This window comes from Sciurus carolinensis, chromosome 8, assembly GCF_902686445.1.
Source record: "Sciurus carolinensis chromosome 8, mSciCar1.2, whole genome shotgun sequence".
Classification (NCBI taxonomy): domain Eukaryota; kingdom Metazoa; phylum Chordata; class Mammalia; order Rodentia; family Sciuridae; genus Sciurus; species Sciurus carolinensis.
Window position 1 is genome coordinate 15,397,510 of NC_062220.1, and position 15,909 is coordinate 15,413,418.

Here is a 15,909-nt window from a genome sequence, read left to right on the forward strand (position 1 = left end):
GGGGTGGAACAAGGCAGGGGAACCAGGCCCAGCACCCTTTGCAGGGTGTCCAGATGGTGACCAAACCCCCACCCCTGAGCCCGCTACTGCCCAGGAGCCAGTCTGCAGGCCCCTTAGATGTACCTGGCCTTTGCTGAAAACACCCACAGCCGCCCCTTTATCCATCCGTCCAGGAAGCAGTGGAGCACCCTCTGTGCGCCTGGTATTGGGGGTGCAGAGTGCCTCCCGAGGCCTTGTTCCCGGCAGAGGCCTGGAGGGTAGTTCCCGGTTCCTTCCTTTCTTGTCTTCCCTCTCAGCTTCTTCCGACTGCCCTCTCTCACCCTCTTGCTTCCTCTCCTCCCATTTCACTGCCTGGCCCTGCCGTCCAGCTTCTGTCCCTCCCTCCCACAGACTGTCCTCATGCAGAGATCTCCAAAGACCATCTGATGGACACTCTTCCGGCTTCCTCTTCCTTGGCCTCCTTGCACCTTCCTTTGCCTTGATTTTTGTTTGCTATGATTTAGATGTGCTGTCCCCGGAAAGCTCACGTGTGAGACAATGCAAGAAAGTTTAGAGGAGAAATGATTGGGTTATAGTCAGGAATTAATCCCTGCTGGGATGAACTGAACTGGTAGGTGTGGCTGGAGGAGGTGGGAATTGGAGCGGGGCTATGGGTATATATTTTGTATCTGGAGAGTGGAGTCTCTCTGCTTTCCAATCATCATGTGAGCTGCTTCCTCCACCACAATCTTGCGCCATGATGTTCAACCTCACCTTGAACCCTGAGAAATGGAACCAGCCTTCTATGGACTAAGACCTTTGAAATGGTGAGCCCTCAAATAAATTTTTCCTCCTCTAAAATTGTTCTGGTCAGATCTTTTAGTCACAGCAGTGAAAAAGCTGACTAAAACATTGTTTTTCTTTGGAAATAATTTTGACGTTGCAGAAAAACTGAAGAATAGGTGGCACACACCTGTAATTCCAGTGGCTCAGGAGGCTAAGGCAGGAGGATCACCAGTTCGAAACCAGTCTCAGCAAAAGCGAGGTGCTAAGCAACTCAGTGAGACCCTGTCTCTAAATAAAATACAAAATAGGACTGGGGATGTGGCTCAGTGGTCGAGTGCCCCTGAGTTCAATCCCCAATACAAAACAAAACAAAACAAAATAAAAAAACAAAGAATACTAGATAGGATTACCTATATATCCTTTGCCCAGATTTATCTACTGTTTAATGCTACTGGTAATATTTTGTTCCATTTGCTTACCTCTTCCTCTTCCTCCTCCTCCTCCTTCCTTTCCATTTCCTCCTTTTTCTCCTCCTCCTTCCTCCTTCCTCCTCCTCCTTCCTTTCCATCTCCTCCTACTTCTCCTTCCTCCTCTTTCTCCTCCTCCTCCTTCCTTTCCATCTCCTCCTCCTCTGTCTTTCATACTCAAGACCCTCTGCTCGTGCCCCTTGACTTTTGGTGGCATTACTTGCTTTGGTTTTCCTCCTGCATGGCTGGAGTCCCTCCCCTCACTCTCATTGGCAAGTTCCTCTGCATCCTTCAACCTCATGTCTGATGTTTCCCGGGATGTCACCCACACTCAGGGCTTCTGCTATATCCTGAGGCACCCCCAGCCCCAAACCAAACCTCAGGCTCTTATTTCCAACCGCAGATTAGACCTCTCCCCTGGGCTGTTGCGCAGGCTTCTCCAGGTGGAGGTGAGCAGAGCAGTTACAACAGCCGCCTGTCTCTCACACAACGCTTCTGGACTCTTCCCTTCCGGCACCTTTACCACTAGGCTTGCTCAGTGGACTGTGTCCTCCTTGACGGAGAGCCTGGTCTTTTCTCTACCAGTCCAGTCAACAAGAGTGGTCTCTGTGGCCTGCCAGTCTTGTTGGGAAAGGGCAGGGGAGAGGGAGCTGGGCAGGGGTCCCAGTGTCTGAGGCTGTGTGGCCCCAGAGTGGAGACAAGTCAAAGTTAGTGGCTAGTGAAGCTTATAGCTGAATGTCAAATTCAGTGGGTGTGATGGAGCCATGAATAGAAGAAAGCAGGAGACCAGAACCCGGGAAGACTGGGAGCGGTTGGGGATGCAGTGAGAGCTGGTTTGGGACGAGCAGTTGGGGTTAAGGCCTGAAGCAGGTTGGGGTATTGGGGCCACTTCGGCTATGTTGAGGGCTGAGCCGAGGGTCTGTGTACATAGCTCCCAGGGCTGGTGAGACTGTGCCCCAGTGTGACTGCTGAAGCCAGTGTGGCTTCTGAGTTTCCTGAGTTTGGATCCAGTGCCTAAGTTTGGGCCTCCTCCATGAGCCTGCCTGCGAGGGCCCTTTTTGGCTCCTGGAGGGTTCTGTTGTCCTTGTTTCACCTCCGCTTCTTACGACAAGCACCCATTACCCAAGATCACTGGAGCATGTCTGTTCCTGGCATCTCGGAAACCTAACCCAGCTCTCAAGGATGCTTTGGCTTGCTGGACACGGACCAGAGATGCACATGAGAATTGGGCCTGTGATTCTGGAGTAGCATAACTTCACTCTTGGGGCTGAGCATTGCTACCACCTGGGTCCAAGTGGCTTTCTGACTCTCCCAGAAAATTCTTGCACAGGAAGATAAGACACTAAACCAAGAAATAACTCTGTTGTTTGCTTTAGAAAGTAAAGCAAACTCATTTATCTGGGCAAACAGTTTTCCTATCAAAACGATAGATTGCTCACTTGAGATAAAACAGAAGAGTGTCAACTATCAAGCCTCCCTTCAAGATCCTCAGCTACCTAGAGCCACCAGCTCCTAAACTGGGGTGTCCTAGACTCAGCCCCATTTCAATCATTTCCACCTTAAGCCTCTGGAGTCCTGACTCCAAACCCTGTAAATACCCCTGTTCTGAGGTCCTATTAAATGAATAAGCTGTTACACTTTAAATCTAGGAGCAATCTTCTAGAAACAAAAGTAAAGATGGAAAGCTGAAGAACCTCCCATTTCCTCAGATCGGGTTACAAAATGGAGAATTCCGGATTGTCGGTGTTTAGCACAAGCTTCCAAGAGTTCTAGCCATAGTTTGAATTTTAAAGGATGGGACGAAGACTTTAGGACAAGGGCAGAGTCACAGCCACAAGCTGCTTCTTATCACACTCCCCCTTCCCACCTGCCCACCCTCTTCCCAGCCACTTATGGGACTATGTTGTTAGAAGTTTCTTTCTGACTTCAACACCAGCCCCCTTACCGGGCCTGGACCACAGTAAGGAGACAAAGCCTACCTCCTCAGCTTGGGTCTCTTATAGGAGGGCTGATGGTGGTGCCAGTCACAGCCCATGTCAAGGCTTGTTACGACTCCAAGACACCTGCCTTTGTAGAAAAGGCCTGTTTCCCCAACCTGACTGGAATCCCAGGGTGCGCATGCCCCCACCAGAGCTTACCCCTGTTCATTTCTGTGCCATCCCAACCCCCATGTACCTGGAATCAATGGAAAATACTCTGCATATTAATCCCTAAACAGGGCTTGAGGGTGTCTTGACTATAACAACCTCAAAGCACTTGTTGGCTACTATGATAATTCTGGAATGTTCTAATGCCAGAACTGATCCTGGTGAGGTTTTATTTACTCATTTATTTATTTACTTATTATTTTATTGGGGTAAGATACACATAACATAAAACCTGTCATTTGAACCTCATTTTTGGTACTGGGGATTGAACCCTGGGACACTTAACCGCGGTGCCACATCCCCAACCCTTTTAATACTTTATTTAGAGACAGGGTCTTGCTGAGTTGCTAAGTGCCTTGCTAATCTGCTGAGGCTGGCTTTGAATTTGCAGTCCTCCTGCCTCAGCCTCCCAAACCGCTGGGATTACGGGTGTGCTCCACCGTGCCTGGCTCATTTGAACCATTTTAACTTTAATGTCACAATTCTGTGACATTAAGTACATGCATATTGGGCCACCATTACTGCCAGATGTTTTTCATCTTCCTGAGGGGGACTGTCCCCATTAGCCACTGACCTCCTCCCCGGCCCCCAGCTCCTGGCCTCCACCATCCTGCTTCCTGTCTCTGTGAATGGATAGCTCTGGATAAGTCCTGGTGAGGTTTTACCTAAAGGAAATTTGGGTTCCCCATCATCTGCCTTTCTGGGGATAACTGCTTTTGCTGGAGAAGAAAAGGTCTGTTCCAGTTGTTTGCCATGCCTGAGGGCATAATGCCATTTGTTTTATTTTTAGAGTAGACTATGTGAGTTTGCGTAGGAGCCTAACATTTTTGGAAGAATGCTTTGATTTGTACCATTGTCTTCTCAAGGGACTTGGACCCAGGCAAAAGGCTGCCAGTGGCGGGGGTGGCTTTCCTTTGAATCCTTCTTTATTTTAATTTTTTAAAAGTATAAGCATGTTATTTTGGTAATATAATTACTTCAAAAATTAAAAAAATAATTCTATGCTGGCTTTTACTTCAAGTTCCCCTACCCCCAGCCCTTTTTATTTTTTATTTTGAGACAGGGTCTTTAAGTTACTGAGACTGGCCTTGAACTTGGAATCCTCCTGCCTCAGCCTCCTGAGTAGCTGGGATTATAGGTGTCCCCAGCTTCCATAAATACCTTAGACAAAATGTTCTTATTACACTAGTTCTGATGATACCCTGCGCCTGCTCACGAAAGAAACTTAAGAGGCACCGTGAGGCTCCCCTCTCTGTTCACCTCTGCTTTAAGTTCCGAGGCCAGGCCGTGGACCCCATTCAGATCCTGGGGTACTCATGCATGAGCATGTGCCTGGGCTGGTAGCAAGCACCCCCACTAAGACCTGGGCAGGGTCTGGTGAGGTTGTAGGTGTCCCGAAGTGGGCAAAACAGGCCATACCCTGGCAGCTGTGCTTTCTCATCTTTACCAGAATCAGCTTCGATCCCTGGAGGCTGGCAAGTAGGCTCCACCTTTCCTGGGTGGCTGGGTCTCCTGCCTGGCTAGGTAGGCCTTACAAGAGGCCAGCAAAGTTGGCTGAGCTGTACTTCACAGAAGCCCAGATTCATTCATAACACAACCAGGAATGGTCACGTTTTCCACAGGGTCCTCCTGAGTTTCCTCTCTGGGTAAGTGAAGCTGGCAGAGCTCGTGAGAAGTCACCATGCTTTTCTGGGAGGGAGTAAAATAAAACAAAATGCTCACTGTCCCCATATCCCCCTAAATCCTTAGCTTGGGCTGATGCTGGGGTCACACTGCCTCGCCTCGCGTCTGCTGCTGGGTGAGCGAGCGCCCGCCCTCAGAGCTGCCTGAAAGCTGGCCTGGAGCCAGGTCCAGCACCTCCCTCCCCCTCCACAGCCCTCATGCGGTAGCGGCCTGGAGGTGCTGCGCTTCCATGTCTGTTTTTCTGGAGCTTCCCCGCACTCCAATGGGGCCAGCAGAGCCGGTGTCATGGGGGAGAGAAGCCCAGAGCTGGTGTGGGGCTTTCCCAAGTTCACACAGCGGACCAGCGCAGCTCCAGGGCTACCTTGGCGCTCCCTTTATGCCAGTATTAGGCTGTTCCAGACTCCAGGCACATTTATGGGGCAACTTTAGCCAATCCACTCAGATTCTGTAGTTCCTGTCCTGTCCTCAACTGAGATCACGGGCAACCTGGTCCCCAGAGCAATGACTGTACGGAGTGACTCTTTATTAAGGGGTCACCAGGAGAACTGACCGCAGCGTTTGAGTGTCACTGTGCCTGTCCAGGTTGGTTTCTATTTTGGAGGCTGTTCACTTTGTTCTTTAACATGCCACTTGGAAGAGGTCTCATGGGGTGATTCTTGATTGAGTTTAGATCCAGGAAATAGTGTGTCTTTTGATCAGTTTGTAACTTTCCTCCCACCAGGGAGCATAGCTCAGCTGGTTCCCCTCTCTGCCAGGAACTTCAGCCACCACGCAGAGGTCTGACCCCAGTTATCCGCCAGCTCTGAGCCCGTAAGGGCCTTTGAAGCAGACTTGTTCAGCTTTATCACTTTGTCTTTTGTTTTGAACTTCATTTTAATGTGCATACCACTACCACAGTCCCCTTGAAAGCAAGCTGGGTATAAGTCATGAAGAAGGAGACAGATAGGGAGGAGGAGGAGGAGGAGAGATTGCACAGTAGTTTGCTTGAGGGTCCCAAGGAAGTCAATAAAGGGTCACAGAATCAGGTCTTAATGCTGGTGTCAGGAGAGCCCCTGAGTTGCTGGCCTCCATACTGAGAGCCCTGCCTTGCTTCTGTGAGACTCTGTGTTTGCTTCTGGACTTGAACATCTTGTATGATATCTGCAGTCACACTCTTTGTAATGTTTTTGGTTTGAAACATCATTTTGAGATACCCTCAAATCTTCCACATTTCCTTTTTTAAAATGGCAAAAGGTATCTCCATATGGTCTCTGTGGTATACTAATTCATAGAAGTGCTGGCTGGAATTTATGAGATACCATTAAATGCTCTGTGCTGCTTCTGTTTCTAGAACCCTGGCCATAGTTTCTCAGCTTTTGAAGGCTTGGGACTCAGGTTAAGATGTCCTTCTCCTAGGGGAGCCCCATGTGGGGAAATTTGAAACAGATTGGATTCCTATTCTCAGGGCACTTGCAGGTTGGCGTGACTGTACATTAGTGACATGTGGAGTGGTAAAAATACGTCCAAGAATATAATATGAAGGACCCTTACTGCTAAAAGTGCAGGGAGGAGAGGCGGGGCACCAGGTGGGGGCTGCAGTCAGATGTTGTTGGCTGGGCAGTCTTGTGTAGGAGCTCCAAGGATGGAATTGGCAGGATCCGTTGGACACCTGGGGAGGAGCATCCCCCGCCATGGATGGTCCCCTACTAAATGTTGTCCCCAAGGACAGGGACTTGGATCTGCTTTGTACACAGGCTGATTTCCCAGTGCTTGGCAAAGTAGATACTCAGGAACGCTTGTTGAATGAATAACTGATTAGACAGGGGCAATGGCAGACTCCACCAAAGGCAGGCCTCCAAAGAGACTGGCTGGAGTTGGGGAAGGCCACGTGAAGGAAAGACTGGTGATGCTTCAAGGAGGTGAACCCAGCAGAATGGGCCAGAAACCCGGGCCATTGTGCCTGGTGTCACAGGATACAAAGGCACCCAGGACTCAGACTCTGTCACCCAGGAGCACATGTGATAGCACAGGAGGACCAGTGAGGGCTCCAAACAGCAGTGCCGAAGGGGCCCAGAGGTGCGGGGCAGGGTGGGGGTGGTGTGCCTACCTGAACGCCGGCGGGTACATCCTCAGGGTCTCTGCGATCACCATGTCCAGATAGGGCAGGCCTTCCTGGAGGCTGCGGTACCCAGGGGCCCTCTGATGCAGGGTGGGGACAAAGGAAGAAGTTTCTGTTACCGGGCGCCTCCAGCACTCGTCTCTTCCCTGGTCGTCAGAGTTCTCTCCAACCTTAGCAAACACTTGAGTGAAAAACCCACGAGAGGAGAAGTAGGTGCACCCAGCTGGCAGCAGACCAGAGCTAGACATTAAAGATGAGCAGGTGCAGCCTTGGACTGGGGGTCTCTAAGCGTAACAGAGGAATTTTGTTCTAAAACTACAGCAGCAGTCGCATTTATTAAGATCTGCTGATGTGGCTGAGTTCAGCACATCCACTACCCCCTTAATCCTCGCAGCCAGCCGGGAGGAGGCTGTTTTCCCAGTTCTTTTCATAAGAAAACCAAGGCTCAGAGAAGCTGTCCCATGAATAGAAAGTAGTGCATCGCAAAGTTAGAAGCCAAATAATGAAATAGAATAGTAAGATGCAACATCGATAAAGGAGTAATTGTAACAAAACCCCAGAGAGCTATTATGAATCTGTAAGAAAAGAACTCGCTAGAAAAGTCATTGAAAGGATGAGCATAGGCAAGTGCAAGGAATACCAGTGGTCATGGTGAGAAACCGGAACACTGAGATCCAGATTTTCACACAGCAGATTAGGGCAAGTAGGGAAGTACTGATGGGGTTCGGGGGCTCCGGTGTTGGGGGATCCTAGCATCCCTCCCGGTTCTCACCCACAGTCAAAGAGGAGGGAGGGAGGGTGGTGAGCAGGATGTGGGCATGCCCCGGGCTGGGCGGGTCAGGGTGGAGGCCCAGGAAGTTCATCCACTGCTCTAAGAAAGGATTTCCCGACTCTCCCAGCCTCTCGCCACACTCCCCCAGGGGCGAAGTGAGGTGTCTGGTTGGTGGGTCAGTTAACAACACTAATCCAGGAAGAATCCCCACTGTGGGGAAGGCTTTCTTCTGTCCCCTCCCCTCCCCGGACATCAGGAGATAGTCCTCCTGGACAAGTCTATTCTGTTGCCACCACTTCCAGGGATGGGTGGATGGGCTCCGGTGGCCTCAGTTCGCCTGCAGGCGGAGCCACGCACAACCGGGGAGCCACCAAGTGGCTTGATCTCCCAGTGACTTCACTGGGGCAGTAGCAGCACTGTTGCCTGGGAAACCGTTAGAAATGCAGAGAAGGTAGAAGGGAGAGTGGTGGCAGATGGGGCAGGGCCAGGACTCGTGGAGTCTTGAAGTCCCTGGTAAATATTTTAGCCAATCTATCATGGTGTACACCATGATAGATTGGCTAAAATATACCTATATACCTATATATCATGGCGTATACTGTTCAATATCATGCCGCCAATCATGATGCCCCCTGGGTCAAGTTCCAGAATACATGTAGTTTAATCCCAGGTCTGTATGTTCGTGGGTTTGGAAGTTAAGTGAGATATTTGCAGTTTGTGATAAAAAATAACAATGTTGGGTTTGCCCCGTCCTCTCTCATCTCATCTCTGGGTATTCTTCCTTCCTTAGGGTCACACACCTTCATACCTCACCTCCCATTTCCATTGCAAGCCATCAGCGCTGCCACCTGAGTGCTGAGCAGTGGGAAGGGCCCTGTGCTTGGGGTCTAATGCCCTGTGGGGTGCTGCCTTATTAACTAATAACTGCCTAATTACTTGATTTTTTTTTTTTTTTGCTACCAGGGATTGAACCCAGGGGTGCTTAACCATTGAACCACATCCCCAGCCCTTTTTTTATATTTTATTTAGGGACAGGGTCTCACTAAGTTGCTTAGGGCCTGGCTAGGTTGCTGAGGCTGGTTTTGAACTTGCCATCCTCCAGCCTCAGCCTCCTGAGCCGCTGGGATGATAGGCGTGCGCCACCTCACCTGGCATAACTTTATATTTGAGTAAGGAGAGCGGGAGGGGACACCAGAATATGTGCTGGGGTTGGCTGGTCCCACCTCTCGCTGCCTTCCTTGGTGAGTTCCCAGCTGCCTTCTGTCTCCTAAACCCTGGACTCCTCAGCCCAACCTCTGCTCCCTGCCCTGCCCTGTGGCTGCTGTTGACTCTGCCCCCAGCAGGGGCCTGGGCACAGGCACAGGGAGAGTTGGGATGGGGATCACGAACCTCAATGTCTTGAATTGGCATAGTGGTGGTTGTCCCTGCCCCAGGCTGGCAGAGCATTGTGTAAGTGGCAGGACTGACCAGAGACTACATCTCAAGGAAGCAAGACCTGCCCAACCCTAGTCTGGGAACCAATTATGTCCCAGCACATAGATTTAAGTACCCTTGGAGGTTGCAGTCTGCTGTGGCTGGAGAGCACTGTGGGAAGGGGATACATCTGGATTGACTTTCCTAGACTGTCCCCAGCTGGGCCTTGGTGCATGGGTGTAGTGGCTGGCAGGACCCTCCAATCCCTGTGAAGGTCTGGACTCTACCAGCACAGCCAGTATGCCCAGGCCTGAAGGAGCACCCCTTGGTGGTGTGGGGGCCACCCTCTCTTCCTTTCTCCATCACCATGAGTTTGGTTGGTGTTTGTGTCTTTGAGCCAGTAAGTTCACGAAATACAGATTGTGTGATTTCAGCGATTCTGCATGTGACTTACATCCTCTGATTTTACATTGAAAACTGGCTTTGCATGATATAAAGATGAATGGCAAAATGCATGCATATAATTTAAAATTTAGATTTTCCTTTACCTAGAATGACATTAAATAGAAAATAAAAACCACTGTTTAACAAGTGGAGAAAGAGACCACAGAAGCAAGGGAGAAGGTTTGCACGTACCATTAGTGGCACTTCCTCCTGCTTTCTGAATAAAGGGCCTCATGTTTTCACTTTGCTTAGGAAGCTATTAGTCAGCCTTGCTGTCTGCGATTGACCAACGAGAAAAGAAAAAAGGAGCTTTTCTGTAGCGGAAGCTGAACATGGATTGGACATGAGCTGCTGGTGGCCACCTTCTGCCTTGTGGGTTAATGAACAGAAAAAACAGTCAGCCTGAGAGAGAAGACACAAATTAGACAAGCGGAGAGAAGCAGAGGCGAAGGACAGAGACTATTTCCTGGTGTCTTGAGCTCTGGTTCTCCTTGGCCATCTGCTTTTGGCAAGTAGCCTGGGGGTAGCATCTCAGCACTCTTCCAGCAAATTCTCACTTGTGGTGAAAGTTAGCATCTGAATTCTATTATCTGCAACCAGAGGAGTCTTAACAAATGCAAGAATGTGGAAGAGAGAAGAAAAGGAAGGAAGGAAGGAAGGAAGAAAAGAATAACAAAAAGAGAAAAGAAAAGAAATGAAATGAAGCACTACTGGATCTGGGAGCCATGTTCCTACCAGGTAAATATGTAGTTTCCCCAATGAAATATGTAAGCTGACAGGTTTTGTCAAAGAAAATTGTTAAGATAGGCTAAGAGAATCTGCATAATGAAATCAAAGTCTTCCTCCATTCTTCCTCTGGATTGGCTTTTTTACTGTTTCTAGGCTTTTGACTCAAGGTCACATGCAATCATCATCTTGGCCCAGAGGTTCTGGATGTGGCTCCACATCAGAACCAGCTGGACAGCTTGGAATCCACTTGGGCACTTGGGCCCACTCCTCAGGAATTAGATGCTTGGCCCGGGTGGGGATGGGTCACCAGTTCTTCATTGCCAAACAAGGCAACGAAGTTCACGTCCTATCCCAGGTGCAGGTCATCCACCCATCCCTATTTGCTTTGCCTCTGGTTCTTACTTGAACCTCAGGGATGCAGGGTGCTGAGCTAGTCCTGCCAGCAGAGGGCAGCAAGCGTATGGTAAATGAGGGTTCCCCATTCCCAGAAAGGACCTTAGAAGTCACTGCGTACAAATTCTTCATGATAGAGATGAGAGAAAGAGGAGACCTGAGAGGAAAGCCTGGGAGCCCAAAATCTCACGGAGAGAAAAGCGCTCCTTCCATTTAGCACTCCCTCAGCGAACACCTGTGCCTGTCAGGGCTGGGGTCCGAGCCAGGGACCCAGAAATGATGAGGCCTCTGCCCGCTGGAGAGACACACTGCCAAGCGAATCATGATACTGGATGTGTGAGGTTTTCTAGAACGGGCTTTGCAGGAGTGGAAGGCTAGTTCTGGGAAACCATTCATTTACCCATTCAGGAATTTGTATGGAGCAGGCGCATACTGCCGAGCAGGCCCTGTGCTAGGCCCAGGAGGCGTGACTAACAACACTGGCTCTTCCACCCCCATGGGACTCTCTCACTCTCTCAAGGTGCAAACCAGTGGATGAGGAGAAGGGAGAACAGATGAAGAGCGGGCACCCCAGACATTTGGGACTGAGGCGGCGGGGGTTGGGAAGCAAGGTCTACACTGAGACCTTTCTCATAAAAAGTGGGTAGGCTTGTTTGGACGCTTGTTCAAACAAACTGATGTAAAACAAATACCATAGATCAATCAGGGGACTTTGAGTCCAGCTGGATATTTGATCCTTTAAAAAAATTATGGCCGGTCCTGTTTTTAGTGTAATGAAGGCACTGTGGTCATGTTTTAGAAAAGAGTTCTAATTTTAAAGACATATATGATGAACTATTTACAGATGACATGATAGGATGTGTGGAATATTTTTAAAAGCTGCAAGTGGAGGAAGAGTGTGGAGGTCAATGAAGCTGGGGCGGCTCTAAGTGGATACCTATTGAGGAGAATGACAAATAATGTGTATCTGTTAACCCTCTCCATAATAAAAAGGCAAAAAAAAATTAATAAAAATTTAAGTTACAAAGTGAGTGGAACACCTGTGCAGAAAACCTGTAAAGAATGAAGAAGGTTCTGTCAGGCTGGCCATGTGGGACAGATGCCATTGTGAGCTGACACCTGGACAGTGGTAGTTTGCTCGGCAGAGGGGCAGAAAGGTATCCCATGAGGGCAACCGCTTGGGCCAGTCCTGAAGATGCTGGAGAACAGAGGTGTGGCCCTGGCTGGGAAGCCATGGCACATGGTGGGCGGTGGCTGCCAAGACAGGAAGCCGGGAAGGTAGCTGGTGTGGATGCTGCATATTTTTTTTTGGCATCTAGGAACACTGTAACAAAAAACTTGGGGTGGACTATAACTTATTTGAGTGAAGAAGGGAGAGAAAGGAAGTAGCTTTCCTTGGAAGAAAAGCCTGTTGAAAATGGAAGCAGCTTCGTGCAGCCAGGCAGACGGGAGATGGGAGCTCCAGGCTGAGCCCTGGGGCTCCACGTGCCAGGTCCTCTGCCAGCAGAACCCAGCAGAGGCTCACTAACCGCCACTCAGCGCTGAGGTAGTTCCGCCAGGCTGGGAGGGCCAGGAAAACCTGGGGGACTGAGCAGAATATTCTCTTATCCCAAGCCAGGCAGCGTGCTAAACTTCACTGCTTCCAAGAGGTGATGTTTAAAGTCATCTCCAGGGATCTCCCGGACTCCTGCCGCAAAGGCCAAATTACTCAGAATTTGAGTTGGGAAGAATCTGCAGCCTCTCTCCCTGACTATGCCTGGGGAAGTCACCTGATCTGGCCAGGGCAGGCAGGGTTCAGGTCTGGGTGGATCACCTATCAGCTGTGGCCTTGGGCCAGTCACCAGGGCAACATGGACAGGTCACCATGGCCACCAGTTGGGATCATGACGTCCCTCCCATCTTGCAGGGTAGGGCAAGTGAGATGACAGAGGCCACTGGACAGTGTAATGGACCCGACCAGCAGGGGATACTTCTCTTGGACACATTCAGTGGCAGGAGCTCATTTCCTCTCGAGGCCTTCCGTCTTTCGTATTGAATCACTATAAAGATGTGTTAGGAAGAAAGCAATTTAAAGTCCTATTGAATTCATTTCAACTGGGACTTATTTTATAAAATAAATAACTGTGCCCTTAGAAGGTTGAAAATTAAATATTGGGAAAAACAAAATAAAAAAGTAAGTGGCATCTTTGCCTCATGGTTTACATTCTCAAACCAGAGTTTCTTAATTTTCAGGGACATTGATTTATATTTAATCTTTAGTAGGCAGTAACTTCTAGTTTTATATCTAAGGTTCTTGGTTTCTTTGACTTGCTATTATGTAGTGTAAGATCTCTAAACCAATATTGAAATGCAGTAGCTAGACCAACTAGTTAGGGAACTTTGTGGAAAATCTATTGATAAATCCTTTTAAGCAGGAAATAACACCATCCTTTCCTATTAATCTTGCTTTTCTACACTTTGGGTTTTTAGTACCGGAGATTAAACCCAGAGTTGCTCTACCACTAAACTACATCCTTGGCCCTTTTTATTTTTTATTTTGAAATAGGGACTCAATAAGTTACCCAGGTTAGCCTTGAACTTGTGATATTTCTGCTTTGGCTTCACAAGTGACTGGGATTACAGGCGTGCACCATGCTACATTTAGATTTCTGTGTATTATTTTCTCTGAAAGCAAGACACACACACAGTCCATGTACCTACACATATACCACACACTGGATGTGATCTGGAATATAAATGAGAAAAAGAAAAGAAAAATGTCCATAAAGATTTTTTCTGGACCTAACAGAAAAATTCTTTCTTATTTTGCCAAAGGAATCAGAAGCAGAGGTGGCTCCAGTGATGTTCTTGCAGAGCAGTAGCCACAGCAGCATCGAGTGCATGTATGAGGGCCCTCCATACCTCACTGGCCTGGGAACCTTCCAGAGGGGCCATGCCAGGCCAGCCCTTGCTCGCTAGAAGCAGGAAAACCCTTAAGCATGGGGACAGCTGGGGGCAACACAGCTATATGAAGAAGAAAGATTTCCACGCGCTCTGATTCTCCAGGGAACATAAGACTCTCATATGAAACCCATCCGGGTAAAATGTGGTGACCTCAGCTTTGCCCTTTGACCACAAACTGAGAAGCAAAGCCCCTCCCTTGCAACCTGAGTTTTCCTGGCTGACTGAGGGAGGGCTGGTGGCCTCCTGGCTGATCCCCTACTCGGGAGACCGAGATCCTTGCGGCTCTGACGGTTTGTCTTTGATTCCATGCATCTGTCACTGCAGGTCAGCGGGTCCAGTGAGCTGCTTCAGGCTGGGAGTGGGAGGACACTGAAGGTTTGGTTTTGGCGGGGAGGGGACGAAGAGTCTTCTGTCAACATTGCTGGCAGTGCCCAGAAAGGCCTATGGGCTAATAAAGAATTTGGCAGATTTAGGTGTAAAAATGTGCCTGACCCTTAGACAAGCAACTGCGATAGTGACAGGAGCCTCTGTTTATATCCCTTTAGAAGAAAAGAGACAGACCCCATCTCACACAAACGCAGGGACATTAAGGGATTAGGGTGGAGATGTTAAAAATGGCCGAGGCCAACCCGCACAGCGGCACACACCCCGCAGGGTGTCAGTTCTCTGCTCAGGGCGCTGGGGCGAGCATCGTCCATCCTGCTGCCCTGCTTCAGGATTCCTGTCTTCAGAGGGCTATGACAATAAGACCCTGGCCTTTCGGCGCAGTACCGTGTCGCTCACTGAACGATTCCTACATCTGCTCCATTTGGTCCTCACAACCGCACTGTGAGGTAGGTAGGGCTACTTTTGTTGTTTATTTTATAAGTGAAAACAGCCAGAGGTTCCGAGAGGTTAAGTGGCTTACCCAAGGTCACACAGCTATTTGAAGTCGGAGCTGAAACTGAATCTAGGTCTTCAAATTCCAAGCCTTTCACACCATGCCTGGCTCCCTAGGCCTACCTTCCTTCCCTCCTCCTGCTCTATCTTCTTTCCTTTCCTTCTGTACATTTTGTGGAAGAATAACATACATGTAGAAAAATATTGCACAAACACAGAAATGTAGAGTTTGAGGAGTTTTCACCTGTGTAACCAGGGTCCAGACCAAGACACAGAACATTCCAGAACATCGAAGCACCCCCAGGATTCCTTCATGAGTAACACAACTTCTCACATGCCACAGACTTTTGCGTTTTCCCCTTGAGCTTTCCATCAGTGGAATACCCAGCAGGCAGGCGTCCCACACCTGCCCTCTTCTGCTTGGCGAGTCTTCCCTGTGGACGTAGCTGGAGTTGTGTGCAGCTGGAGTTGTTGTGTGCTCATTCCTGTTGGGTGGTGCTCTGCTCTGTGCTGCCACCACAGAACCGTGTGTCCAGATTTCAACTGTCAGTGGACATTTGAGATGCTCCCAGTGTAGGGACATTCTTGCATGTGGTTTCTGGTGAACGTACCCACACGTTTCTTTTAGGTATATACCCAGGAGTGGAATGCCTGGGTCCCAGGAGACATGTGTGTCCCGTTTTAGTGGATATTTCGAACAGTTTTACACACTGGTGGTTCATGCTAAGTTTTAAAGATGAATCAATTCTAAAGCAGCTTGTTGACATCTAGTTCCCTCTGTTTACTCTGTGGGTTCCCCTCCTTTCCTCTCCCAGCCCCTCTCCAGTGTTCTGAAGTCACCATTATCTCTATTCCAGGAAGAAAGAAATAGGGCGCTATTTTGGGAGCGGAGTTATTTATTCCTGTAACGTCTGTGTGTGTGGAGGGGTAGGAACAAATAAGATACATCTAATTACCTAATTTGAAAGAATTGTCCCAATTATCAGATGCAAGCACTCATAAGCAAAAATGCATTCCAACACCGAGTAGATTCGAGTCTTTGGAATATCTGTTGTTTTGTGATATTTAGGATTCTGTTCTCCCCATTAGCCTGGATCATTCACAGTTGATTGTATTTGATGCTTAGAGAAATAAGTCCCTAAGTAAATGACAATTAAATCACCCAGGCTGCTTTTT

The 15,909-nt window shown here is 48.9% G+C and overlaps 1 protein-coding gene across 2 annotated transcripts in view; it reads right to left on the reverse strand.

Annotated features, from left to right (window-relative positions):
* Tbxas1 (thromboxane A synthase 1) overlaps positions 1-15,909 on the reverse strand; it is a 159,901-nt gene that overhangs the window by 4,509 nt on the left and 139,483 nt on the right. For both annotated transcript variants that reach the window (XM_047560621.1, XM_047560623.1), the window contains one exon: positions 7,149-7,240. In XM_047560621.1, the coding sequence (XP_047416577.1) occupies positions 7,149-7,240 (92 nt within the window). The remainder of the gene's footprint in view (positions 1-7,148; positions 7,241-15,909) is intronic.